Source organism: Bufo gargarizans, unplaced genomic scaffold (genome assembly GCF_014858855.1).
Source record: "Bufo gargarizans isolate SCDJY-AF-19 unplaced genomic scaffold, ASM1485885v1 fragScaff_scaffold_320_pilon:::fragment_4:::debris, whole genome shotgun sequence".
Taxonomy (NCBI): domain Eukaryota; kingdom Metazoa; phylum Chordata; class Amphibia; order Anura; family Bufonidae; genus Bufo; species Bufo gargarizans.
The window spans coordinates 53,369-80,771 of NW_025334092.1; the positions used below are offsets into that span (position 1 = coordinate 53,369).

A 27,403-nucleotide genomic window follows, 5' to 3' on the forward strand; every position below is an offset into this window, starting at 1 on the left:
AAGGACAAGCTGTCCTCTGTGGGAGGCGTATCGTCATCGTCCTGCCTTTCCCCCCAGCCACGCACCAGTGATGGACCCGAGCTGCGTTGGGTGCCACCCCGCTGTGACCATGCTTCATCCTCATCCTCCTCCACCTCCTCCTCATCCTCGTCCTCCTCGTCCTCCAGTAGTGGGCCCTGGCTGGCCACATTTGTACCTGGCCTCTGCTGTTGCCAAAAACCTCCCTCTGAGTCACTTCGAAGAGACTGGCCTGAAAGTGCTAAAAATGACCCCTCTTCCTCCTCCTCCTCCTCCTCCTCCTGGGCCACCTCCTCTTCCATCATCGCCCTAAGTGTTTTCTCAAGGAGACATAGAAGTGGTATTGTAACGCTGATAACGGTGTCATCGCCACTGGCCATGTTGGTGGAGTACTCGAAACAGCGCAACAGGGCACACAGGTCTCGCATGGAGGCCCAGTCATTGGTGGTGAAGTGGTGCTGTTCTGTAGTGCGACTGACCCGTGCGTGCTGCAGCTGAAACTCCACTATGGCCTGCTGCTGCTCGCACAGTCTGTCCAGCATGTGCAAGGTGGAGTTCCACCTGGTGGGCACGTCGCATATGAGGCGGTGAGCGGGAAGGCCGAAGTTACGCTGTAGCGCAGACAGGCGAGCAGCAGCAGGATGTGAACGCCGGAAGCGCGAACAGACGGCCCGCACTTTATGCAGCAGCTCTGACATGTCGGGGTAGTTGTGAATGAACTTCTGCACCACCAAATTCAGCACATGCGCCAAGCAAGGGATGTGCGTCAAATTGGCTAGTCCCAGAGCTGCAACGAGATTTCGCCCATTATCACACACCACCAGGCCGGGCTTGAGGCTCACCGGCAGCAACCACTCGTCGGTCTGTTGTTCTATACCCCGCCACAACTCCTGTGCGGTGTGGGGCCTGTCCCCCAAACATATGAGTTTCAGAATGGCCTGCTGACGTTTACCCCGGGCTGTGCTGAAGTTGGTGGTGAAGGTGTGTGGCTGACTGGATGAGCAGGTGGAAGAAGAGGAGGAGGAAGCCGAGAAGGAGGAGGTGGCAACAGGAGGCAAAGAATGTTGCCCTGCGATCCTTGGCGGCGGAAGGACGTGCGCCAAACAGCTCTCCGCCTGGGGCCCAGCTGCCACTACATTTACCCAGTGTGCAGTTAGGGAGATATAGCGTCCCTGGCCGTGCTTACTGGTCCACGTATCTGTGGTTAGGTGGACCTTGCTACAGATGGCGTTGCGCAGTGCACACTTGATTTTATCGGATACTTGGTTGTGCAGGGAAGGCACGGCTCTCTTGGAGAAGTAGTGCCGGCTGGGAACAACATACTGTGGGACAGCAAGCGACATGAGCTGTTTGAAGCTGTCTGTGTCCACCAGCCTAAATGACAGCATTTCATAGGCCAGTAGTTTAGAAATGCTGGCATTCAGGGCCAGGGATCGAGGGTGGCTAGGTGGGAATTTACGCTTTCTATCAAATGTTTGTGAGATGGAGAGCTGAACGCTGGCGTGTGACATGGTTGAGACGCTTGGTGACGGAGGTGGTGGTGGTGGTGTTGGTGGTACATCCCCTGTTTGCTGGGCGGCAGGTGCCAACGTTCCTCCAGAGGCGGAGGAAGAGGCCGAGGCGGCAGCAGCAGAATAGGCCGAGGCGGCAGCAGCAGAAGAGGTAGCAGGGGGAGCCTGAGTGACTTCCTTGGTTTTAAGGTGTTTACTCCACTGCAGTTCATGCTTTGCATGCAGGTGCCTGGTCATGCAGGTTGTGCTCAGGTTCAGAACGTTAATGCCTCGCTTCAGGCTCTGATGGCACAGCGTGCAAACCACTCGGGTCTTGTCGTCAGCACATTGTTTGAAGAAGTGCCATGCCAGGGAACTCCTTGAAGCTGCCTTTGGGGTGCTCGGTCCCAGATGGCGGCGGTCAGTAGCAGGCGGAGTCTCTTGGCGGCGGGTGTTCTGCTTTTGCCCACTGCTCCCTCTTTTGCTACGCTGTTGGCTCGGTCTCACCACTGCCTCTTCCTCCGAACTGTGAAAGTCAGTGGCACGACCTTCATTCCATGTGGGGTCTAGGACCTCATCGTCCCCTGCATCGTCTTCCACCCAGTCTTGATCCCTGACCTCCTGTTCAGTCTGCACACTGCAGAAAGACGCAGCAGTTGGCACCTGTGTTTCGTCATCATCAGAGACATGCTGAGGTGGTATTCCCATGTCCTCATCATCAGGAAACATAAGTGGTTGTGCGTCAGTGCATTCTATGTCTTTCACCGCTGGGGAAGGGCTAGGTGGATGCCCTTGGGAAACCCTGCCAGCGGAGTCTTCAAACAGCATAAGAGACTGCTGCATAACTTGAGGCTGAGACAGTTTCCCTGGTATGCATGGGGGTGATGTGACAGACTGATGGGGTTGGTTTTCAGGCGCCATCTGTGCGCTTTCTGCAGAAGACTGGGTGGGAGATAATGTGAACGTGCTGGATCCACTGTCGGCCACCCAATTGACTAATGCCTGTACCTGCTCAGGCCTTACCATCCTTAGAACGGCATTGGGCCCCACCATATATCGCTGTAAATTCTGGCGGCTACTGGGACCTGAGGTAGTTGGTACACTAGGACGTGTGGATGTGGCAGAACGGCCACGTCCTCTCCCAGCACCAGAGGGTCCACTAACACCACCACGACCATGTCCACGTCCGCGTCCCTTACTAGATGTTTTTCTCATTGTTATGGTTCACCACAACAACAAATATATTATTTGGCCCAATGTATTGTATTCAAATTCAGCGGGATATAAATTTGAGGCCTAGTATTTAGGCGCTGGGTGACCGGTATGGATTTAGTGACAGAATTAGACTTGGAAATGCACAGAAGCGTGTGTGTGTGAAGTTATTCTGAATGACCCAATGTGCACCTTGAATATTATATACCCTTTTAGGGATAGATTTCAAATAGCTCTGATATAGCAGAAACCACTAAATTATGAAATTGCTAAATTGGGAATTGTACTTCAACCCAGAACAAAAAATGTGCTTTGACGGACACTAAATATCTTGCCCAGCAACAACAGTACAACGGTGGGTAACGAGAGATTTAGAGGGAATTAAATTTGAGGCCTAGTATTTAGGCGCTGGGTCACCGGTATGGATTTAGTGACAGAATTAGACTTGGAAATACACAGTAGCGGGTGTGTGTGAAGTTATTCTGAATGACCCTATGTGCACCTTCAATATTATATACCCTTTTAGGGATAGATTTCAAATAGCTCTGATATAGCAGAAACCACTAAATTATGAAATTGCTAAATTGGGAATTGTACTTCAACCCAGAACAAAAAATGTGCTTTGACGGACACTAAATATCTTGCCCAGCAACAACAGTACAGCGGTGGGTAACGAGAGATTTAGAGGGAATTAAATTTGAGGCCTAGTATTTAGGCGCTGGGTCACCGGTATGGATTTAGTGACAGAATTAGACTTGGAAATGCACAGAAGCGTGTGTGTGAAGTTATTCTGAATGACCCAATGTGCACCTTCAATATTATATACCCTTTTTGGGATAGATTTCAAATAGCTCTGATATAGCAGGAACCACTAAATTATGAAATTGCTAAATTGGGAATTGTACTTCAACCCAGAACAAAAAATGTGCTTTGACGGGCACTAAATAACTTTCCCAGCTACAACAGGACAACGGTAACGAGAGATTTAGAGGGATTTAAATTTGAGGCCTAGTATTTAGGCGCTGGGTGACAGGTATGGGTTTAGTGACAGAATTAGACTTGGAAATACACAGTAGCGGGTGTGTGTGAAGTTATTCTGAATGACCCTATGTGCACCTTCAATATTATATACCCTTTTAGGGATAGATTTCAAATAGCTCTGATATAGCAGAAACCACTAAATTATGAAATTGCTAAATTGGGAATTGTACTTCAACCCAGAACAAAAAATGTGCTTTGACGGACACTAAATATCTTGCCCAGCAACAACAGTACAGCGGTGGGTAACGAGAGATTTAGAGGGAATTAAATTTGAGGCCTAGTATTTAGGCGCTGGGTCACCGGTATGGATTTAGTGACAGAATTAGACTTGGAAATACACAGTAGCGGGTGTGTGTGAAGTTATTCTGAATGACCCTATGTGCACCTTCAATATTATATACCCTTTTTGGGATAGATTTCAAATAGCTCTGATATAGCAGGAACCACTAAATTATGAAATTGCTAAATTGGGAATTGTACTTCAACCCAGAACAAAAAATGTGCTTTGACGGGCACTAAATAACTTTCCCAGCTACAACAGGACAACGGTAACGAGAGATTTAGAGGGATTTAAATTTGAGGCCTAGTATTTAGGCGCTGGGTGACAGGTATGGGTTTAGTGACAGAATTAGACTTGGAAATACACAGTAGCGGGTGTGTGTGAAGTTATTCTGAATGACCCTATGTGCACCTTCAATATTATATACCCTTTTTGGGATAGATTTCAAATAGCTCTGATATAGCAGAAACCACTAAATTATGAAATTGCTAAATTGGGAATTGTACTTCAACCCAGAACAAAAAATGTGCTTTGACGGACACTAAATATCTTGCCCAGCAACAACAGTACAGCGGTGGGTAACGAGAGATTTAGAGGGAATTAAATTTGAGGCCTAGTATTTAGGCGCTGGGTCACCGGTATGGATTTAGTGACAGAATTAGACTTGGAAATACACAGTAGCGGGTGTGTGTGAAGTTACTCTGAATGACCCTATGTGCACCTTCAATATTATATACCCTTTTTGGGATAGATTTCAAAGAGCTCTGATATAGCAGGAACCACTAAATTATGAAATTGCTAAATTGGGAATTGTATTTCAACCCAGAACAAGAAATGTGCTTGAACGGACACTAAATAACTCGCCCAGCTACAGCACTAGGGACAGATTTAGCTGGATATAAATTTGAGGCCTAGTATTTAGGCGCTGGGTGACCGGTATGGATTTAGTGACAGAATTAGACTGGGATATGGCCAAAAAATGAACAGACTATTGCTGGTTAAATGCACTTGGTGTGACAGCTTCACCCTGATGTAGGCTTTAGCCAAAAAACAACCACACCATTGAGGGTTAAATGCACTTGGTGACAGGCGCAGCTTGCCCCTGATTTTGTATATGGCCAAAAAATGAACAGACTATTGCTGGTTAAATGCACTTGGTGTGACAGCTTCACCCTGATGTAGGCTTTAGCCAAAAAACAACCACACCATTGAGGGTTAAATGCACTTGGTGACAGGCGCAGCTTGCCCCTGATTTTGTATATGGCCAAAAAATGAACAGACTATTGCTGGTTAAATGCACTTGGTGTGACAGCTTCACCCTGATGTAGGCTTTAGCCAAAAAACAACCACACCATTGAGGGTTAAATGCACTTGGTGACAGGCGCAGCTTGCCCCTGATTTTGTATATGGCCAAAAAATGAACAGACTATTGCTGGTTAAATGCACTTGGTGTCACAGCTTCACCCTGATGTAGGCTTTAGCCAAAAAACAACCACACCATTGAGGGTTAAATGCACTTGGTCGCAGCTTGTGCTGGCGCACCACAAGACACAAAATGGCCGCCGATCACCCCAGAAAAATGAGACTGACAAACGGTCTGTGCAGCCTAAAAACAGTGAGCAATTGAGGATCAGCAGCTCAATGATCCACAGCTGCAGATCGATCAGTTAATCAAGTCCTTTGGAGGAGTTAATCTGCCTAATCTCGCCCTACTGTCGCAGCCGCAACCTCTCCCTACGCTAATCAGAGCAGAGTGACGGGCGGCGCTATGTGACTCCAGCTTAAATAGAGGCTGGGTCACATGGTGCTCTGGCCAATCACAGCCATGCCAATAGTAGGCATGGCTGTGATGGCCTCTTGGGGCAAGTAGTATGACGCTTGTTGATTGGCTGCTTTGCAGCCTTTCAAAAAGCGCCAAGAAAGCGTCACAAAAGCGCGAAGAAAGCGACGAACACCGAACCCGAACCCGGACTTTTACGAAAATGTCCGGGTTCGGGTCCGTGTCACGGACACCCCAAAATTCGGTACGAACCCGAACTATACAGTTCGGGTTCGCTCATCCCTACTGGGTATTATGGGAGTAGTGAGGGCAGGTAGTGCTGGGTATGATGAGAGTAGTAAGAGCAGGCACTGCTGTGTATGATGGGACTAGTGAAGGCAGGTAGCGCCGGGTATGATGGGAGTAGTGAGGGCAGGTAGTGCGGGTATGATGGGAGTAGTGAGGGCAGGTAGTGCTGTGTATGATGGGAGTAGTGAGGGCAGGTAGCGCCAGGTATGATGGGAGTAGTGAGGACAGGTAATGCTGGGTATAATAGGAGTAGTGAGGGCAGGTAGTGCTGGGTATGATGGGAGTAGTGAGGGCAGGTAGCGCCGGGTATGATTGGAGAGTGCGGTTAGGTACTGCTGGGTATGATGACAGTAATGAGGTCAGGTACTGCCGGGTATGATGGGAGTAGTGACAGCATGTAGTGCCGGGTATGATAGGAGTAGTAAGAGCAGGTACCACCGGGTATGATAGTAGTAGTAGAGCAGGTAGTTACGGGTATCATGGGAGTAGTGAGGGCAGGCACTGCTGTTCATGATGGGAGTAGTAAGGGCAGGTAGTGCTGGGTATGATGGGAGTAGTAAGGGCAGGCACGGCTGTGTATGATGGGAGTAGTGAGGGCAGGCAGTTCCGGGCATGATGGGAGTAGTAGGGGCAGGCACTGCTGTGTATGATGGGAGTAGTGGAGCGGGGTCCCCTGTGACATGTGACAGTCCCCGGCTCTGCTCACACCTTCCTCCCCATCCTCCTCCTCCCCGGCCCCTCCCCCGCTCCGCCCTCCGCCCCGCCGGCCTGCCTGTGGGAAGTGCGGCTATGCCCGGCGCTGACAGCGGCCCCGTGCTCTGATGCCTTTGTGTCTGGCGGTGGAGGAGCCGGCGAGCTCTTTGTCTTCTGCCCAGGACAGTGGAAGCTGCGGCCGCTCCCCGGTTATGCCCGCACGGCCCCTGGCAGCAGACTGAGCGGTCCCGGGAAGTTTCCATGTCCCCTCGGCCCGGCAGGGATACAATGAAGGATCTGAAGAAGTATATGACAGAAGGTCTGCTGCAGTTCGCCATCCTGCTGAGCCTGGCCGGGGTGAGGGTGGATCTGGACTCCTACCTGCCGCCCATCAGGGAGATCATCCTGGGGACCAGCTCTGCCTACTCCCAGATCCCCTTCCACAGCCTGAGGGACACTTGGGGGGGCTCCAGCCTGCACCCCAAGAGCCCGGACCTGGACTCCTTCTTCACTGCCCGGAGGCTGCTGGACGAAGTGAGGGCGCTGGGGGACACGCGGGTGCCCAGGACGGAGCTCAGCGCCTGGCTGGTGCACACGGTGCCCGCGGAGGATGCTGCGGAGACCGGGCCGGCCAGTGCCCTGCTGAGTGCCGGGGAGGAGGACACCCCAGGCCCGAGCAGCAGCCAGCAGCCCAGCCATGCCGCCCCCTCACAGCCACACATTGGCACCAGTGCCACCTCCAGCCCCGGAGACTATACCAAAGAGGTAACTATGGGATAACAGGTGACATCCGCCTGGTGCCACCACAGTTGTCGGTGCGATGTTCATGTGACGTTTTTTTTCCCTTCTCTTGATGCAAATTAACGCGTGGTGTGATCAAGGTCATGTCATGTGTCCCCAGCAGGTGAAGGAGGTCAGGACGAGGGGCCCCATTGTATCCTCTCAGGCTCCTCACATGTAGCCACAGAAGAAATATGGAGGCACCACGCCCTGCCCAGATCCTCATTGTAATATCTGGAAGGAACACAACCCCCCTCATCCGACATCTTCCCTTTGTATTCAGGCTGTTGATCCAGTAATGAGGCTGTTGGTGTACAGGGCTGGGGTTGGTTACAGTGTGTTGGCACCTCCTGCCCCTTTGGGTGTAGATCTTCAGGTGAAGTTGAAGGTTCGGTTTTTCAAGGTGTTGCCTCGCTTATGTAACTTTAGGGTAAGCTTAAGAAATGGTTGGCAATACAGTAAAGATTTCTGCTGATAGCTTTCTGTTTCACAACAGGTTTCGCGTCCTGGGGCAGAATAAAGGGGTGTCTCGGTGCACCTTGGAGATGGCCGAGGCCCGACACGTCTGTGTCAATGTCTGATAGGAGACAGGTGCACTTCTTGAAGATGCTCTAGGGCAGGGATGGCCAACCTGCGGCTCTCCAGCTGTCGCAAAACTACAACTCCCAGCATGCCCAGACTGCCTTCTGCTAGCAGCCTACAGCAGGGCATGGTGGGAGTTGTAGTTTTACAACAGCTTAGGGTGTTCCTAGTGTTGTTACTGGAATGTGTGTCCCTGTCCCCAAATGATCCTCAGAACCCATGTGCACACCCTGGGCCAACGTACACAACCATATACATTTCGCGAACTGTAAATCACAGATCTGTGCAATAAAAATCAGTCTGTGTCGTATCCGCACTGATGATCCCTGTGCGTTCTGCCTCTGTATGGCCATTCTGCAAAAAGATAGACTATGTCCACAAAATGTGGACCTCGGAGCCATTGAATTCGATGGGTCTGCAAATAAAATGCAGATGGCATATGGACCTCATCTGTATTTTGCAGATCCGCAATTTGCGGACTGGAATACTGCTATGATCGTGTTTATGGGGCCTAAACCTAACCCTAAGGGCTCATGCACACGGCCGTGTGCTTGCCGGGCCCGTGCTGCGGTCCGCAATGCACTGGCACGACCGTGGGGCAGCCGCATGCGGATCGCGGATCCAGTCACTTGAATGGGGTCTGCGACCTGCATCCGACGGTCCGCCCCTCAAAAAAGTAGTGCATGCACTACTTTTTTGCGGTGCGGAGTCAATGCCAGAAATACCACGGAAGCACACCATAATTCTTCAGTGGGGTTCCGATCCGTGCTTCCGCATCGCATCTCCGGACTTCCAGACCAATTCAAGTGAATGGGTCCGCTTCCGTGATGCGGGGTGCACACAGCCGGTTCCCCGTATATTGCGAATCTGCGGTATGCGGGCTGCAATACGGCTACGGCAGGGCAACGGCCGTGTGCATGAGCCCTAATAGAGACAGGAGACCCCACAGAGCACCTCTTAGGCCCGGGCTACACGGAGACGTGCAATATTTTTTTTAATGATAGACAACGGTGTCACATTGCGACTTACTGTGACGCAACAGTCGCACAAAAATCCAACTTGTATGGATTCTTTGCGACTGTTGCAGTATCAGCCTGTTGCAGTGCAACACCATTGACTATCATTAAAAAAAATGTTGCGCGACACATGTCTCCATGTAGCCCAGCCCTTAGGGTACGGTCACACAGTGCATTTCTGTAGCAAAATCTTATTTAAAGTCCGAACCACAGGTCACTTTGGGGTCCATTCACACGACCGTGTGTGTTTTGTGGATCTGCAAGACACGGACATCAGCGATGTGCGTTCCGCATTTTGCGTACTGCACATCGCCGACACTTAATAGAAAATGCCTATTCATGTCCGCAATTGCGGACAAGAATAGGACATGTTCTATTTTTTTCGGGGTCGGAATTGCGGACCCGGAGGTGCGGAACGAAATTGCGGACGTGTGAATGGACCCTAATGCTGAGGATTTTTTTTCCTCGTTTTAATGAGATTTCTTAAAATCTCATCTACTCTGCCAGTACTGTAAAACGCAGTCCACGTACAATGTGCCCATAAAAAACTTCCACCACCCTCGAATACATGGTACTTTCCTAAACACTATTCTTAAAGGGTATTCCCATCTCAGACATTGGTGGAATATCGCTAGGATATGCCATCAATTTCAGATAGGTGCGGGTCCCACCAATGGGACCACTCCTATCTCCAGAGCAGATCGGGCCCCTGAAGTGAAGAAGAGCGCACCACACAAGCACAACCACCCTCCATTTACCTCTATGGGAGTTCCGTAAATCGCTCGGTTATTTCTGGCGGTTTCAGAGGCTGTCTCGCATGCGTGGTGCGCTCTCCATTAACCCTATGGGACTTCTGAAAATATATGAGCATACTCATTCAGCTATTTTCAGAACTCCCATAACAGTGAATGCATGCATGCACGGTGCACTGTCCTTCACTTTGGGTGCCCCGTTCTGGATGTAGGAACAGGTCCCAGAGGTGGTGATATGCCATCAGTCTATGAGATGGGCCACCCCCTTTACCCATCACTTGTCTCAGCGTCACATGACCCCCTCATGTGACCTATGCCTTCTGGGTGCCCATCTTGTCTTTACCCAGGTCCCTGTGGGTCCTGTAAATTCTCCTCTACAGCCAGCCAAGCCGGAATTTAAAGATGCTGAATACCATGTCCACTTACCTACGTCCATAAGCAGGTGCAGGTGTGTCCAGTCTTCCCCATACTTCGTGGGGGGGCTCTAAAGTGGACATTCTTAGGGCCCATTCTATGGATATTTTTGTTTTTACTACACACTTCTCTCATAAACTGTAAACTTCAGGGGGCTCATCTGGTGTCCCCCATATGGAGCTTGTATGGTGACACCGAGTCTCTGTAGTTCAGTATTGCAATGTAGACCGTGCCTATGGTGCCGCCACACAGGGCAGGATACCTCACAACAGAGCATGCTAGATTCCTTTTTTCATCAAAGGCACAGTATGGTCCCATATTCTATGGGTGCTCTATTATGGACCTCCAGGTCACCTATGTCCTGGAGGCCGATAGCGCGACCCTGGCCCCCACTACTACCAAACGGCAAGGACAATGCAAAAACACCCGTGTAACAAAACATTGTCGCACGGGCGTTTAAAAAATCGCAAAAAGGTTATGCCCCCATTGCTCCTAGAGGCTTATTAGCACATAGTAAAAAAAAAATCACTTTTCTCAGCAATGTGGGCACATATGAACATGGGACCAACACGGATGCCTTCAGCTGCCAAGTGCACATGTAACGGGTCAGCCAGCTGCCAGAGTCATAGGGACAAATCTGCTGACAGATGCCCTTTAGGAGTTCATGAATATTATGGCAGAACAACAGTGTATGGAAAGTATATCATAGGAGAAAGAATAAGGGGGCATTCACGTGACCATATTTTCGGTCCGCATCTGATCCACACCAATCCATTTCAGTGGTGCCGCAAAAGATACGGACAGTACGCGCGCTGTCCGCATCTGTATGTCCGTTCCGCGGCCCTGCATTTTGCGGACAAGAATAGGCATTTCTAACAAAGGGTGGGACGTGCTGATCCGCAAAATGCGTAACGCACACTGCCATTATCCGTGTTTTGTGGACTGCAAAACGGATACGGTTAAGGGAAGGGAAAAAGCTCCACAGGAACCCAGTGTCCTGAGGTTGTCCAAGTGTGCAGGCCTAACCCTGGTGACGGAGGTAGGGATAAGCCCCAGCTGCTGGGCCTCCTGCATATGGGGTCCTAGAGGACTGTAGTGATGCAGTAGGGAGTAAGCATAAACGAATGAGGTACAAATGGGCACCTCATGATATTGATGGAGCGATGGTCCCAAATGGACGCCACATGTTAATATAGAAATTATGGGGGAGATTTATCGAACTGGTGTAAAATAGAACTGGCTTAGTTGACCATAGCAACCAATCAGACTTTTCTTTTTTCACAGCTCCTTTGGAAAATTAAAGGTGGAATCTGATTGGTTGCTATGGGCAACTAAGCCAGTTCTACTTTACACCAGTTTGATAACTTTCCCCTTATGTCTTCATATATTGAAAACTCGACTCCTCTTGGAGGTGACAACATCACAGTTTGATTGAGGGATAGATGACAGATCTAAGGCAAACGTTCTCCTGATATACATCTCTGTCCTTACACAAGCGTGAAGACCTAAAGCCGGCCGTAAACACAAGAGTAGACGATCAGTTGTATGTCAGATTCTTCATAAACATCAGGGAGATAGGTTATGAAAATTGCCATACGATCTGCCACTTTTGGCCCATCTTCACATTGTAGTTCCAGCAAACAATGGCCTCAAAAAATCCAACCTGACAGATGACATTTTTGGTGGTCTGCTGAAATGGTCAGAATTTCCCATGTCCCCCAACGTGTGTGGCAGACATCAGCATTCATTAACCAGGGAGTATCGCAACAGATCAGCAGCCACTTTGAACTATATGTCAGGTAACTAATCAGCAAGTCCCTATTTATTACCTGTTACCTCTGTTACTTTCTTTTATCAGAGGGAAGGATATGGGAAACAGTACAGGGTTGCCACAGGAACATCCAGTTGCGCGCCCTTAAAGTGTAACTGTCATGTTTTCATAATTTTTTTTTTTTTTAGCAAATGTTACTGCTGCAGCAGCAGTAGGGCTCATGCACACGACCATATGCCCTCCGAGACATACAGTCCGTGAGCTGTCCGCATCCATTCTGTCCCCATAGAGAATGAATGGGTCCGCACAATTGCGGAACAGATGCGGACCACAATTGCAGACATGAATAGAGCCTTAGCCGGAGACAGACAAGCCGTAGTAACGGTCTTTTAAGGGACCAATGGAAAGGGGCAGGAGACATTAATGAAAGCTGTTATTATAAGGTAATTACAGATCTTTTGGAAATCGTTGACAGACTAAGGCCTCATGCACACGACCGTTGTTTTGGTCCGCATCCGAGCCGCAGTTTTTGCGGCTCGGATGCGGACCCATTTACTTCAATGGGGCCGCAAAAGATGCAGGAAGCACTCCGATTTTCACGCAGCCCCATTCACTTCTATGGGGCCTGCGTTGCGTGAAAAACGCACAGTATAGAGCATGCTGCGATTTTTCACGCAACGCACAAGTGATGTGTGTAAATCACCGCTCATGTGCACAGCGCCATTGAAGTGAATGGGTCTGGATTCAGTGCAACTAAATATTGCCCCATCTTGTAGGCAGGTCCAAATTTTCAGGAGGCAGGGCCAACATGGGCAGGGACAACAGATGCTAACAATACTTGTAGTGCAGCACAAAATACCACCCGAGCAGAACCAAATGCCACCCCTGTTGCAGTATTCAACTATATCACCGTCCTGAGGACGGTGATATAGTTAAATGCAGCAGGGCACTTTCCGCCACCAACCAGATGCGTAAGTCCTGATGCTCCTAGCATGATGTGATGCTGAGAGCATCAGATTGCTATGGAACCAGCCAGCGGGGGGTTTAGTTGGCCCCCTGGGCATTGGCCTACTGGGAAATTTCCCTGTAATTTCTATGGCCAGTCTGACCCTGGTGAGGGGAGTGTGGTTGTGACATTATAAGATTCCCTCTCCATTCACAGACTTCACTGTGGATGCGCTGGAAGTGCAGGTGCTGACAATCTGAATTCCCTGCAGGTGCTGTGCACGATTTCCTGAATAGCTTAGGAGTCATGCACATAGCAGTGCCATCTGCCGCAGCTCAGACCGCACTATAGGTCCGCGGTGTGCTCCAGAGGTAATGCTTCTGTAGAAAAATAGCTCCATAAGGGCTCGTTCACACGACTCTTGGTGTCCCATTCCCGTATTTGCGGATCCGCAATACACGGGCACCGTTCCATTGTCATTACGGATGCGGACCCATTCATTTCAATGGGTTCGCAAATCTGGAGATGCGGAACGGAGCACTACGGAGTGCTTTCTGGGGTTCCGTTCCGTGCCTCCGCACCGCAAAAAGATAGAACATGCTCTGTCTTTTTGCGGAACGGAGGGATCGTGGACCTTTGTGTAGGCCAGTGACGGCACGTTCATGGTCACATGGCCAAGGCGTAGAAGTGAATGGAGCTGAGCACGATGACCTGACCTTGGTGACCTAAGAGAAGGCCGCAGCATTGCTGTGAGCACCAATGCTTTCTTAAACAGCTGATCTGCGGGGGTCCCATGTGTCGGATACTGATCACCTATCTAGAGCATAGATCATCATTAAAATAAATCTCTCAGAAAAGCCCTTTTAAGGGTCCATTCACGCGTCCGTTTCTTTCCTGATCTGTTCCGTTTTTTTGCGGAACAGATCTGGACCCATTCATTTTCAATGGGTCCTGAAAAAAATTGGACAGCACAATGTCAGATTTTTTTTTTTTCAGGACCCATTGAAAATGAATGGGTCCAGATCTGTTCTGCAAAAAACGGAGTGTGAATGGACCCTAAGGATACTTTTTTTTTTGGGGGGGGGGGGGGGTCGTTTTCTTTTTTGCTTTTTAAAATAATGTTTTCTGTTCTTCTGATGGATCAGAAGAACGGAAAACTAAGCGGTGATGTGAACCCGACTACTTCTAAGCAGTTCCAATAACTGTCTAGATGGGAATGATTAGGGCTGGGAGAATTGACCCTAAAATAAAAATATATATATTTTTGTTCAACTTAAAGGGAATCTGTCTCCATGAAAATGCAGTGGAAGGTACAGGCAGCCTGTTATAGAGCAGGAGGAGCTGAGCAGAGTGATCTATAGGTTTATGGGAAAAGATTCGGTATAAGGGCTTGTGCACACAGCCATTGCCGTTTTTGCGGTTTGCAAAATACGGATACCAGCCATTTGTATTCCACATTTTACGGAATGGAAGATCCTGCACTCTATAGAGCTGTCCTATCCTTGTCCATAAAACGGACAAGAATAGGACATGTTCTATATTTTTTTGGCGGTGCCAGGGATCGCACCTACGGATGCACACAGCACACGGGTGTGCTGGCAGTAGCTTTTGTGGCCCCATTGAAGTGAATGGGTCCACATCCAACCCACCAATCGGGATTGCGGATCAGATGCGGAAAAAAATACGTTTGTGTGCATGAGCCCTAAGGCTGAGTTCACACTTCAGTTATTTGATCAGTGATTTACATCAGTTATTGCAAGCCAAAACCAGGAGCGGAGCCTGCTCAGAGAACGGGTATATTGGAAAGATCTTCTCCAGTTCTGTGTTTTTGACCCACACCTGGTTTTGGCTCACAATAACTTGCCAAGTAACTGGTGCGATCTCAGCTTAACATTCACACGAATGTAAGGCGTCTTTGCCCGTATTGCAGTCCGCAATGCACAGGCACCAGCTGTGTGTATTGCGTTGCGGACCCGTTGACTCCACAAGATACAGCGGTGCGGAGGCACGGATCAGAAGCGCCTCTGTCGGCTTTCGGGTCCTTCACTCCGCACTGCAAAAGATAAGACGTCCTATGTTTTGCTGTATCTTGCAAATCACAGACCCATTCAAGTCAGTGGGTCGCACCACAATACGGATTTCACGTGGCCAGGGCCCGTGCATTGTGGACTGTGATTTGAGGTCCCCAGCACGGCGACTATACGTGTGAATGAGCCCTAAGTTGTATTTCATTACTGGTTATTCAGGGCTTTGGACTCAAGGAGGCGGTCCTCTGAGTGACAGTGATCTCTGTATACACAGTCCTAGAGGGGAGGCTGTCAATCACTGGTAGGACTGCCTCCTGGACTCCAAAGACAAGAAAGAGCAGGAATTTAAATGTAGAAAGCACAACAGAGGGGGAGATTTATGAAAACTGGTATAAAGTAGAACTGGCTTAGTTGCCTATAGCAACCAATCAGTTTCCACCTTTCATTTTCCAGAGCTCCTTTGGAAAATGAAAGGTGGAATCTGATTGGTTGCTATGGGCAACTAAGCCAGTTCTACTTTACACCAGTTTTGATACATTTCTCCTAGAGTTCTCTGAAAAGAGGCTGTAGAATCCTTATTTTCTGGTAATGTTCCTTGTCCCTATAGTTTTATAACTTCCATAAATGTTTTGAAATTCCAAGACATGAAGTCTACAAGGAAGTATTTACTGTAAGAAGCGGCGGGGAACTTCCACACAAGGTCATCTGGTTTCTCTTTTAGTTGGTGAATTTAATAGTGAAAGTGGGGCAGATCTGTAACCTAGCCATACTCCTCAAGCCAGAAAACAGATCCGGCAGGCTGTTCCGGATCCGTGAATGCCGTGCACTGCCGAGGTTCTGTCCGGCCCCATTCACCATAATGGGGAGCAGTGGAGATCCGGCCGCAATCCAGCAAATATGATGAGGGGCAGCCAGACAAATACCGCTGCGCGCATGTTTGCCGGGTAGCAGCTGAATCTCCACCGGTCCCCATTATAGGAAATACAGCTGGACAGAACCATGGTAGCGCCTGGTATTCTCGGATCCGGCAGGCTTTTCCTGGCCGGGACAGCCTGCTGAATCTGTTTTAACGCAAATGTGAAACAGGCCTCAGATAAATATCCACTGATTTCAGCAGGGCTGGCTGACCATCTAATGTGCATGGGGGCCTCCCAACTCTCCCCTGGTGTCAGGCGTCAGAGATGAGGGTCGGGCAGTTGGATTTCAACATGCCCAATCATTTTGTTCACAGGGAGATGAGCTATTGCCAGGAGTCTGGCAGTGATTTTTCGAGCGTTTTCCTGTTCAGGACACATGCATGCTTGGCTAAGTGTGTATGGGGGAGTCAGCAGAGATGGCTATTGGCCAAACAAGTGGCTCGTGAAAATTTTGAAATGTTTGTTCTGACATTTCCAGGGAAAAAAAAAACAAGCAGTGTATACATAGATCATTTTGTACATTTTAAAACAGACATGAAGGTGGACATTTATCATTTTCTGGCATCAATACACTGCACATTTTGACATTCGCCAGGCGTGCACTAAAAAGTGCAACGTTTCGAGGGTTTTATAAAAAGTGGGCGATGTGGGGCATGGCTGGCCTGGCATATTTATTATAATCTCTAAAGTAAAACTGGCATAGATAATACCTTAAAGGGGTTATCCCCTACATCGACCCCCCCCCCCCCCCTAATGCCTGGGCCCCTCATATCGGTTATACTTATCCGGCACCCCTGTCGCTTCTCATCCCCTGCATTTCCCCATAAAGGGGAGCCGCCAATAGGAGGCCGTGACCGGGACGAGCCTCCCAAAGCATCCCGGGTGACGCTAGAGGCTGTCCCCCGTCGCCGGATGTTTTGATGCGGTCAACGGGGAGATGCAGCGGCAGCCGTGCTGGCATCAGGAGCCACTCGGATGCTGTGGAAGGGGGGGGGGGGAGTTATATGAGGGGCCCGGGCATGGGGGGGGGGGGTTCATTATAGAGGTTGGATAACCCATTTAAATCTACACCAGCTCTTTTGCTGGCCTAGATTTCAGTTCACACGCGGATCTGTACAGATGTGCAACAGTTATAAGGTTAATAATTGTGGAGCATGTTATGCCAGCAGGGCATAGATGAAGACTGCCGTGTAAAAGGGCCCCCCATTGTAACTGCATGAAACTATGTAGGATTTTGTAAGGGGTCTGCTGTGTGACATGAGGTTTTATTTCTGTCTAAGGGCTCATGCGCGCGACCGTATGTATTTTGTGGTCCACAAAAAATACGGATGACGTTCGTGTGCATTCCGTATTTTGTGGAACGGAACAGCTGGTCCGTAATAGAGCAGTACTATTCCTGTCTGTAACGCCGACAATAATAGGACATGTTTTATTTTTTTGCCATATGGAAACTGAATGCACACGGCGTAACTTCAGTTTTTTTTTTTTTTTTTTTTTTTTTTTGCAAACCCATTGAAGTGCATGGTTTTGCATATGGTCTAAAAAAAAACAAAAAAACGGACACAGAAAGAAAATACGTTCTTGTTGCTTGATTTTTGTATTACAACTTTTATTTTCAAGACCTACCTTCTCTGACATACCAGTTTGTGGTGCTGCCACTTCAGGGCAGAGTGGAAGTTAGCAGTGAAGCGTGCTCTCCCTGGAATACATGACTGCAGGATCAGGCTACATAAAGGCTGTGTAGTCGGTGGGGGTCATTTACAAAGACCTACCGGTAATTCATGGTGAGACTTGGGCCTCGTCATAAATTCGTAAATCTCCCCCATTGGCTTCAAATTACTGACGCGTGAACGTGCCTTTTTAAATAGGTGCAGAAAGCTAGGCTATTGATTGTGTACAGGGGGATGATTCTTCTCCTGATGAAGATCTATATTATTCAGTAGCATAGAGACCATATTGAAGATGCTGTAGGCTGCACTGACGATACCGCAAGAACACCTACTGCACTACCTAATATACCGGATATACACCAATAGGGTATGTCCACATGGGATGGATACGTGGTGGAATCGCGCGTGGAAAGTTTGAATTTAGAGTAGCAGCAAAGTGGAAAAGAGTTTACGTATCCCACGCACACACTGCGAATTTCCCAAAATGTGGGGAAAGTGGCAGGGCATCTTATAGTCTGAATGCTAATGACCACTGGCTGTACTTACCTTCTCTGATCTTCTTCGGGGTTCTGCTGTGTCTCCGGACCGCGCACAGCGCCAGGATGTAGTGTACGTAGGTGTACACTGTGACCTGACCCTCTTGTGCCGTCAGGTCACAGTACATTGGAAGAAGCAATGGAGCAGTGACTCCTGGATCTGAGGTCTGATGGGGGGGCTGGTGAGTCTGATCAGAGGCTGATAGGGTCTGAATAGGTTTACGATGGGGCAGGGGGGGTCCGATCTGAGGCTGATGAAGAAAGGGGGTCTGATTTGGGGGTTTGCGTAAAAACATTTTTTTTTCTTATTTTCCTCCTCCAAATCCTAGGTGCGTCTTATAGTCCAAAAAATACGTTATGTCTGAGTTCACATCTGCGCTGTGAACGCCGGCAGTCTGTTTTAGCGGAGGAACAGACTGCTGGAGTTCACCGTATCTGACATAGCCGGATACCACTGTGCACTGCTAGATCCCCATTCACTGTAATGGTATCCGGTGCTAATTCCGGACACTTTCCAGCATATATGCTGAGATTTGGCTGAACCAAAAATGTTGCGTGACCGGATTACAGTGTCGGAGTTCACAACGCAGATGTGAACCTACCCAGCCTATGTTGTACATTTTTACAGTAGATTTCACCCCGTGTAATACCTTGAGCGAAATCCGTGACAAATCTCCAGCAAAATCTGCCTCAAAATCGGCGTCAGATCTGCAGCGAATATTTTCTGTTGCAATTCAGGCCTGTGTGAATGTACCCATACTGTCCCCAAAAAAGTAATCGGCAGCACAGATGTTTTGGTCTTTTTGTTCATTTATCACACACAAAGCATAAAATATCTGAGCTTAATTTGTTTAAATTATTATTTTTGTTGCATTTATGTCATATTTGAGGATGTTTTGTAGAATCTGCATCAAATTGTAATACATTTGTGCCTCGATAGTCTAATAAATCCTGCACCATTTGTGACTAAGGGAAAATGACACTTTTTGCAGATCTTTCCCATGGCGTTGTATTAACCTTTTGAGCTTCTTAGGATCTTGGACAAATAATTAGCATTTTTTACTTTTTAGTTTCTATTTCAGTCATTCAGACGTTACGCCACAAAGACTGATTTCCTGGAAGAAAATGAACAGTCATGTTTTGCCTTAGGAAAAAAAATCTCACATAACATACATAGAAAATTTCCAACAAAAAGAGAAAAGCATGGATCGCACATCCACGGTGTAATCAGTAGTATAGCAAGCCCTCCTGTACGTACTGTATACGAGGCATTTGTATCAGGGCTGCCTCTGCGAATGGGAACCTACTGTAATGTGTGTGATATTGATTTGTTTTATATGTACTGAGTACTTTATAGTAGAGATGTGGCAGCCATCTTGTATTCAGGAACTTTAAAGGGATTGTGTAAGAATGGGGGAGGTTTTGGCAAACCTATAAAGGGAAGATTACTTCCCGCTCCTCCTCCGCCAAGCCTGCGCTGCTCTGCTGGGCTCAATCGTTGTCAACATCCGGTTTGACATTGCTGCAGCCAATCACTGGCCACAGCAGTGACCCGCTCCCCTTACATCATGACAAATGGTCACATAACACAAGGGGATCTTGTCTCCGACGCGGCTATTGACTGCCTGCGACAATGTCCAACCGGATGTTTTCAGCAAGGGAGCATCGCAGGCCTGGAGGAGGAGGAGTGGGGAGCAGCGCCAGGAAGCAGTTACATCATCTTTCCTTTACAGGACCTGCCCCCACCCCCACCTTGGCAGGTCCTGTGAAGGACCCATTCTTGCACAATCCCTTTAAAAGGGCTCTGTAGTTTTTTTAGTTTTTTTATAATTCTAAGAACTGAGAGAGCACTATGGCTCTATTTACATCTGAGTTAAAGGGGTTGATTCACTGGCATTTATCATGTAGAAAAAGTGAATACAAGGCACTTACTAATGTATTGTGATTGTCCATATTGCCTCCTTTGCTGGCTGGAATCATTTTTCCATCACATTATACACTGCTCATTTCCATGGTCACGACCACCCTGCAATCCAGCAGTGGTGGTCGTGCTTGCACACTATGGGAAAAAGCGCCAGGCTGTCTGATGGCCGGGACAGTGGGAGCGCACATAGGCTGGTGCTTTTCCCTATAGTGTAGAAGCACGACAACCGCTGATGGACTGCAGGGTGGTCGTAACCATGGACACGAGCAGTATATAATGTGATAGAAAAAATGTATCCAGCCAGCAAAGAAAGCAATATGGAGAATCACAATATATTAGTAAGTGCCTCGTATTAACTTTCTTTACATGATAAATGCTATTTGCTGAAGTCAGACAACCCCTTTTAAGCCTCCCATTTATTGCAGAAGTCACAACAGTGGTGGACCCAGTTGAGGCTGATTAGGGCTGGGAGTCCGATCAAAGTCTGATGGGGTTCAGATCTGAGGCTGGTTGGGTCTGGTCTGAGACTAATGGAAGTTGGGAGGTCTGATCTGAGGTCTGATGAAGAATGGGGATCTGATTTGGGAATGTGCTATTTGCTGAAGTGAGACAACCCCTTTAAGACTCCCATTTATTGCAGAAGTCACAACAGTGGCACCTGGTGGACCCAGTTGACTTGGGTCTCGTTCACACAAACGCGTGAAGGCCGTGCCCGTGCTGTGGACCGCAAATTGCAGTCCGCAATGCACGGGCACCGTCCGTGGGGCAGGTGCATGGGGATCGCAGACCCATTCACTTGAATGGGTCCGCAATCCTTCCGTTCCGCAAAAAGATAGAGCAAGTTCTATCTTTTTGCGGTGCAGAAGCACGGAACGGAACCCCAGAAAGCATTCCTTAGTGTTCCGTTCCATTCTTCCGTTCCGCATCTCCAGATTTGCGGACCTATTGAAATGCGGAATGGCCACAGAACGGTGCCCGTGTATTGCAGATCCGCAAATGCGGTTCGCAATACGGAAACGGGCAGCATACGTTTGTGTGAACAATTTGGAGCAAGATCTTCCCATGAAACATTAAAGCCTGACCTAACAAATGCTCTTTTGGCTGAATGGCCACAAATTCCACTGACAGTCCAAAATTTGGTGGAAAACCTTCTGAGAAGATTTAGGCCTCTTTCACACGGGCGTTGCGGGAAAATGTGCGGGTGCGTTGCGGGAACACGCACGATTTTTCCGCGCGAGTGCAAAACATTGTAATGCATTTGCACTCGCGTAAGAAATCGCATGTTTGGTACCCAAACCCGAACTTCTTCACAGAAGTTCAGGCTTGGGATCGTTATTCTGTAGATTGTATTATTTTCCCTTATAACATGGTTATAAGGGAAAATAATAGCATTCTGAATACAGAATGCATAGTGCAATAGCACTGGAGGGGTTAAAATAATAATAATAATAATAATAATTTAACTCGCCTTAGGCTACTTTCACACTAGCGTTCAGAACGGATCCGTCTGCATTATATTGTAAAAAAATTTCTAAGTATGAAAGTAGCCTGAATGGATCCGTCCAGACTTTAACATTTTACAGCGTTCAGGTGTCCGCCTGTTGAAATGAATGGGTCCGCACCCGTTCCTTAAAATTGCAGAATGCATGCGGATCCATTTATACGGTCGTGTGAATGCACCCTTATGATAATTGTATCTGTGCTCTTTCTGCACCCATTAAATATATTTAAAAAACTTGTTGGCCACTTCATTCTATTTTGCAATTTTTGCAATTATTATTATTATTATTATTATTTTTTTGAGGTTTTCTTTCCTACAAGGAAATGTTAAAGGGGTTGTCGGGGATTTTGATATTGACGACCTATCCTCAGGTCGGGTAATCAATATCAGATCGTTGGGCGTCTGACTCCCAGCACCCTGCCGATCAGCTGTTTGAAGAGGTGGCGGGGCTCTTGCTGCCTCCTCACAGCTTACCAAGCACAGTGCCATACATTGTATAGTGGCCGTGTTTGGTATTGCAGCTCAGGCCCATTCATATAGAGCCTTCTGTTTTTGTAAAACAAAGGATAGTACAATCTTTGTGTAGATTAGAGTTGATCTTTCTGGAACCCTGAGGTTATGACATGCTGGAATCACATTGCCCGGATCCTTCAGATCTGCTTGGAGCAGTGTCACCATACGCCCGGCGCTGAGCCTAAATATTGTCATTTCTAGGGAGTTTTTATTTTACCTTTCCTGTTGTTGCTTCAGAAGTGAAAGTTATGACACATTGTGCAGGCTGGCGAGTTGTCAGGGATTTTAGGAAAGCCACCCAAGAGCAGGAAATGGTGTAGAAAACTAAAATAACTCCCCCAACTTCTCCAGCACTGCCGCTTCAGTGGCCAGTGACATCATCACTGCAGGACCCCCAAAGCAGTAGCGCTGGAAAGGTGTGTGAGTAATGGTTTATTTTTTATATTTTGTACCATTTCATGCTGTTTCTTAAAATCCGAGACAACCCCTTTAGGACTCATGCACGCAGCCGTTGGTCGGCTGTTCCGTGCATTGGGGACCACAATTTGCATAGGGCAACATCAGTGCGGATTCCCCAGACGGATCCGTGATCTGTCCGCACAGCAAAAAAATAGAGCATGTTCTATATTTATTTTTGCGGTGCGGAGGCACAGAGAGAAACCCCACGAAAGCACTCCGTAGTGGTTCAGTTGTCCTGTTCCGCACTGGACCTTCTGGGATGCGGACCAAATACGTATTATAGCGCATGTCCAGTAGGGACCTAGGAAAGTTTAGGATGCACAGGGCCAGTATGCGTATTTTTCAGATTGACATTTTGTGGACCGCAACACGTCAACGAGCGTGTGCATGATGCCTAACGGATGATTACTGACAGGTTAGACCAGGTTTACACATTGCACCCCACCGGCTATGGTGCTCTTTTTTTTTGTGTGGTTCCTGTAATTGTGGCAAACCCTGTACTGCGAAACCGTCTCGCTGTGACCTCTAGGAGCCTCCACGAGCAGCGGGGGGCGCTACCGTTACACCTAGAGACTAAGCTCCTGCTGCAACTGCCACACCCTCTGCAATTTAATTGACAGGACCAGGCAGTGAAAACGTCACCCCCCTTGGCCCTGTCAAAATGCAGAGGGTGCAGAGAGAGCTGAGCCTCTAGGTGTAACGGTAACGCCCCCATTGCTCCTAGAAGCTAATTTGCATATAGTAAAACATCATTTTTCTCTGCAATGCAGGCACGTATGAACATGGGACCAGACAGTTTCATAGGTACAAATCTCCTGACAGATGCCCTTTAACGCAGCGAGGTCTGTCTTGCGCCTTCAGTACGCACACGGTTTGGTAACGGCTGACATAAGACGTACAGCTTGGTGCTATCTGCAGTGACCTGCTTTTGCCTTGAACCTTTTATTGTCTCCTTAGTCCCAATGATGAATATTGATGTGTGTTGATGATTTAATATGCAGGTCTAATGAGATCATGGACTGGTACTTAGCTTGGCAAGTAGGTCATCGAATGACATCTGCGGAGAGTGTATGGCACAGAACATACGCTGTTTCCATGAAATTACATTTTCAAGGGAGTCCGTTTCAAAGAGGACCTGTCACCGCTCCGGGCGTGTCTGGTTCTACAAAATATCCTGGAACATCTTTTCGTAGAACTTATGGGTTGTGCTGTTCCTCTATGATTCCTCCTGGAACTGTATGAATAAACTGACAACAGGCTATTAGCGTTAAAGTGGCATGTCCTTAGACGGTGCGCCAGCATCCAATGGTGTCAGACTTGTCCTATTGACAAGGGAGCCGAAGAAAGGCTCAACCTAAAGGTGCTCCTTTTTAAAGTAGTCTTCCAGTTTTATCCTCCTAAAACAGAAAAGTATGCAAGTTTCTGGTATTCAATGAGGGAGATTTATCAAAACTGGTGTAAAGGAAAAGTGTCTTAGTTGCCCATAGCAACCAATCAGATTCCACCCGCCATTTTCCAAAGGAGGTCTAAAAAATTAAATGTGGAATCTGATTGGTTGCTATGGGCAACTAAGACACTTTTCCTTTACACCAGTTTTGATAAATCTCCGACTTTGTATTTCATTTCTTCAGGATTTTCAAATCTCTGTTTGCTGTCAGTGAATGTTAACATTCTTGTTTTCAAACTTCTCACAGCTGAGACTTGTATCCAGTCTAGGCCGTTGTCTACTACTATGAATTCCGGGCAGACACACATTACATTGATCTAGAATGGATTTTGGTGATGTCTGTATCACACAGATGATTGTCTAGACTGGATACGATTGTAGACAATTCTCAATATTTGGTATGTGCCGCTTTTCAGCCACTGCATATAACGCTCTCATTCACTGGCAGGAAGCAGATATATTGAAAATCATGAGAACTTGAAACATTTGGGGCAGATTTGTGAAAACCGTCCAAAAGAAATACTAAAAAAAAGTTAGAATTTTTTTTCTTAACGGGGTAGTGTCACTTCAGCAAATAGCATTTATCTTGTAGATAAAGTTAATACAAGGCACTTACTAGTGTATTGTTATCCATATTGCCTCCTTGGCTGGCTGGATTCATTTTCCCATCACACTATACACTGCTAGTTTCCATGGTTACGACCACCTTGCAATCCAGCAGCGGTGGTCGCTTGAACACTATAGTTATGGTTATGTCCGACCTGCAATCCATCAATGGTGGTCGTGCTTGTACACTATAGGAAAAAGCATCGGCCTCTCTGGTGGCTGGGACTGTGGGAGCACACATAGGCCGGCACTTTTCCTATAGTGTTCAAGCGACCACCACTGCTGGATTGCAGGGTGGTCGTAACCATGGAAACGAGCAGTGTATAATGTGATGGGAAAATGAATCCAGCCAGCAAAGGAGACCATATGGATAACAATACATTAGTAAGTGCTTTGTATTAGCATTTATCATGTAGATAGTTATTTTTTGAAGTGAGACAACCCCTTTAAATATAGCTAGGGGCATGGGGAAAAAATAAAAATTTCTGGTGACAATTCTCTTTAGAGGGACAGTGTCTGTCACCTCGGACGAGCCCTATTAACTACAGTAATGCATGAATAGCTCACCTGACCGTGAGCTCTGGATGGTCATTCTTACTGACCTAGTAATGCATAGAGTGGACTCCTCTCGTGCCCTCAGGAGTCCTCTGTGTACGGCACAGTGGGAGAACCGGAGTAGTATAGACAGCCTCAGGGGTACTGTTCGTGCCTGTAGTTAATAGGGCTCGTCCGAGGTGACACGGCCTCTCGTAGAAAGAGCCAGGGTTCTTCTTTATCATTATAACCATTCCCATGATGATTATTAGCTCCCAGATATGTCATTTCTAGTAAGGAGCTTGTAATTACTGAATGCAGACATATCTATTATGTCCGTAATTACCCATCTCCTGCAGTCATCTAAGGGCTGCTTTGGTTTTATGTACCTCCCCTCTGAGATTTGGACACATTTCAGAACCGGTTTTTGCTGCGTATATTAGATGAATATATAGATTTAAATTGTCAGGCGCACAATATTTTTGGGCTCCTAGCCACCTTAATCTGCCACCTGCCAGGACTCCGCTTCTGACATGAACCGTCCGGGTTCACATCTGCGCTGCGAACTCACACTGCCAGAGTTCATAGCATAGCCAAATCCCTATTCACTATAGTGGGATCAGTGTGCTCACAGTGGAGTAGACCTTATGCCCCAGTTTTGCATGAACATGTTGAAATATAACCAGTAAAACCAGTAAAGCAGGGGGAACAACAATATAGATCTCGCCATCTTCTTTCCTCTACTCACACATGGCATCCATGCGCCGAACTAATGCCAGGTTCTCAGTGCATCGACCTCATGCACACAACCATATTTTCCATCTGTGTACTATCTGCCTTTTTTGCGGATAGCAGGCTGGTCTATTCATTTCTATGGGGCCGTGCACGCATCCGTATTTTTTGTGACTCTGTGTGTCCTATTCTTGTCAATATTGCGGATAAGCATAGTCCTTTCTATGAATGGGAGTGGGAAAAATGCAGAATGCACACAGAAGGTATCCGTATTTTGCGGATCTTTTTTCAGTTCTCATAGCACCTACACGGGGTGTATACGCTGAGGATTTTCAGTCACGAAATTGTCGGTGGAAAAGGCGCAACAGTAGCAACAATTTGGATAAAATTTACAAATCTCCTCCAAACACTGGATAAAATAAATATGTGCAGAATCCGTGGGGAAATCGATATGTGGTGTGGATTTTAAAGAGTAACTATCACTTTTTTTTTCAATTTTTGATATGACATATTAGAAGTGTTGATCGGCGGGGGTCACAGCTCTGAGACCACCCACTGATCGCCAGAACAAGGAGTCAGAAGCGCTCCACAGAGCACGAGACTGTGGACGAGCTCATAGACTATCTACTGCAGGCATCCTCAAACTGCGGCCCTCCAGCTGTTGTAAAACTACAACTCCCAGCATGCCCGAACAGCCTACAGGTACCAGCCTACAGCAGGGAATTGTGGGAGTTGTAGTTTTACAACAGCTGGAGGGCCGCAGTTTGAGGATGCCTGGTCTACTGAATCTACAGTCTCGTGCTCAGCAGCGAGGAGAAGTTGCGCTCGGCTAAGCGCTTCTGACCCCACGTTCTAATGATCGGTGGGGGGTCTCAGAGCTGTGACCCCCGCTGATCAACACTTCTGATATGTCCCTATGACATATCGAAAATTGAAAAAAGTGTAATTGGTCTTTAAATCTGTGCCACGTTGGCTTTCGCCAGGGGTCTTCACTGCTGATTTCAACCTTAGCAATGCACAGGACTGTATGTATTTTGCGCATCCGAAAGATACGGATACTATCCATATTGCATCCACATTTTCTGCAGACCCGTTGACTTCAGTGGATCTATGTTCCACATTTTGTGGCCTAGTATAGGACATGTTCTATCTTTTTGCAGAACGGCCATGCGAATCATCTGTCTGAATATGTCTGCAGAGTGCAGACCACAGACAGAATTCTGCATGTCATGTGATTACTCTGGCGTTCCGTTTATGACCTAGGAGCGGCTCTATAGGCTCAACACAAATAGGAAAGTGAATAAAATTGTTCCGCAGGATGAGCAGATTAAAAAATATTGCAAACTGCTCCCAGGATAAGGCCTCATGCACACGGCCGTTGTTTTGGTCCGCATCTGCGGCTCTGATGCGGACCCATTTACTTCAATGGGGCCGCAAAAGATGCGGACAGCACACAGAGTGCTGTCCGCATCTG

At 47.7% G+C, this 27,403-nt stretch overlaps 1 protein-coding gene across 1 annotated transcript in view; it reads left to right on the forward strand.

Moving 5' to 3' along the window:
* The first annotated feature begins 6,723 nt into the window (after positions 1-6,723).
* The window catches only part of NFE2L3 (NFE2 like bZIP transcription factor 3), a 37,547-nt gene continuing 16,867 nt past the window's right edge, over positions 6,724-27,403 (forward strand). The window contains exon 1 of the mRNA XM_044272983.1: positions 6,724-7,567. Coding sequence (XP_044128918.1) covers positions 7,064-7,567 — 504 coding nt within the window. The 5' untranslated portion in view covers positions 6,724-7,063. The remainder of the gene's footprint in view (positions 7,568-27,403) is intronic.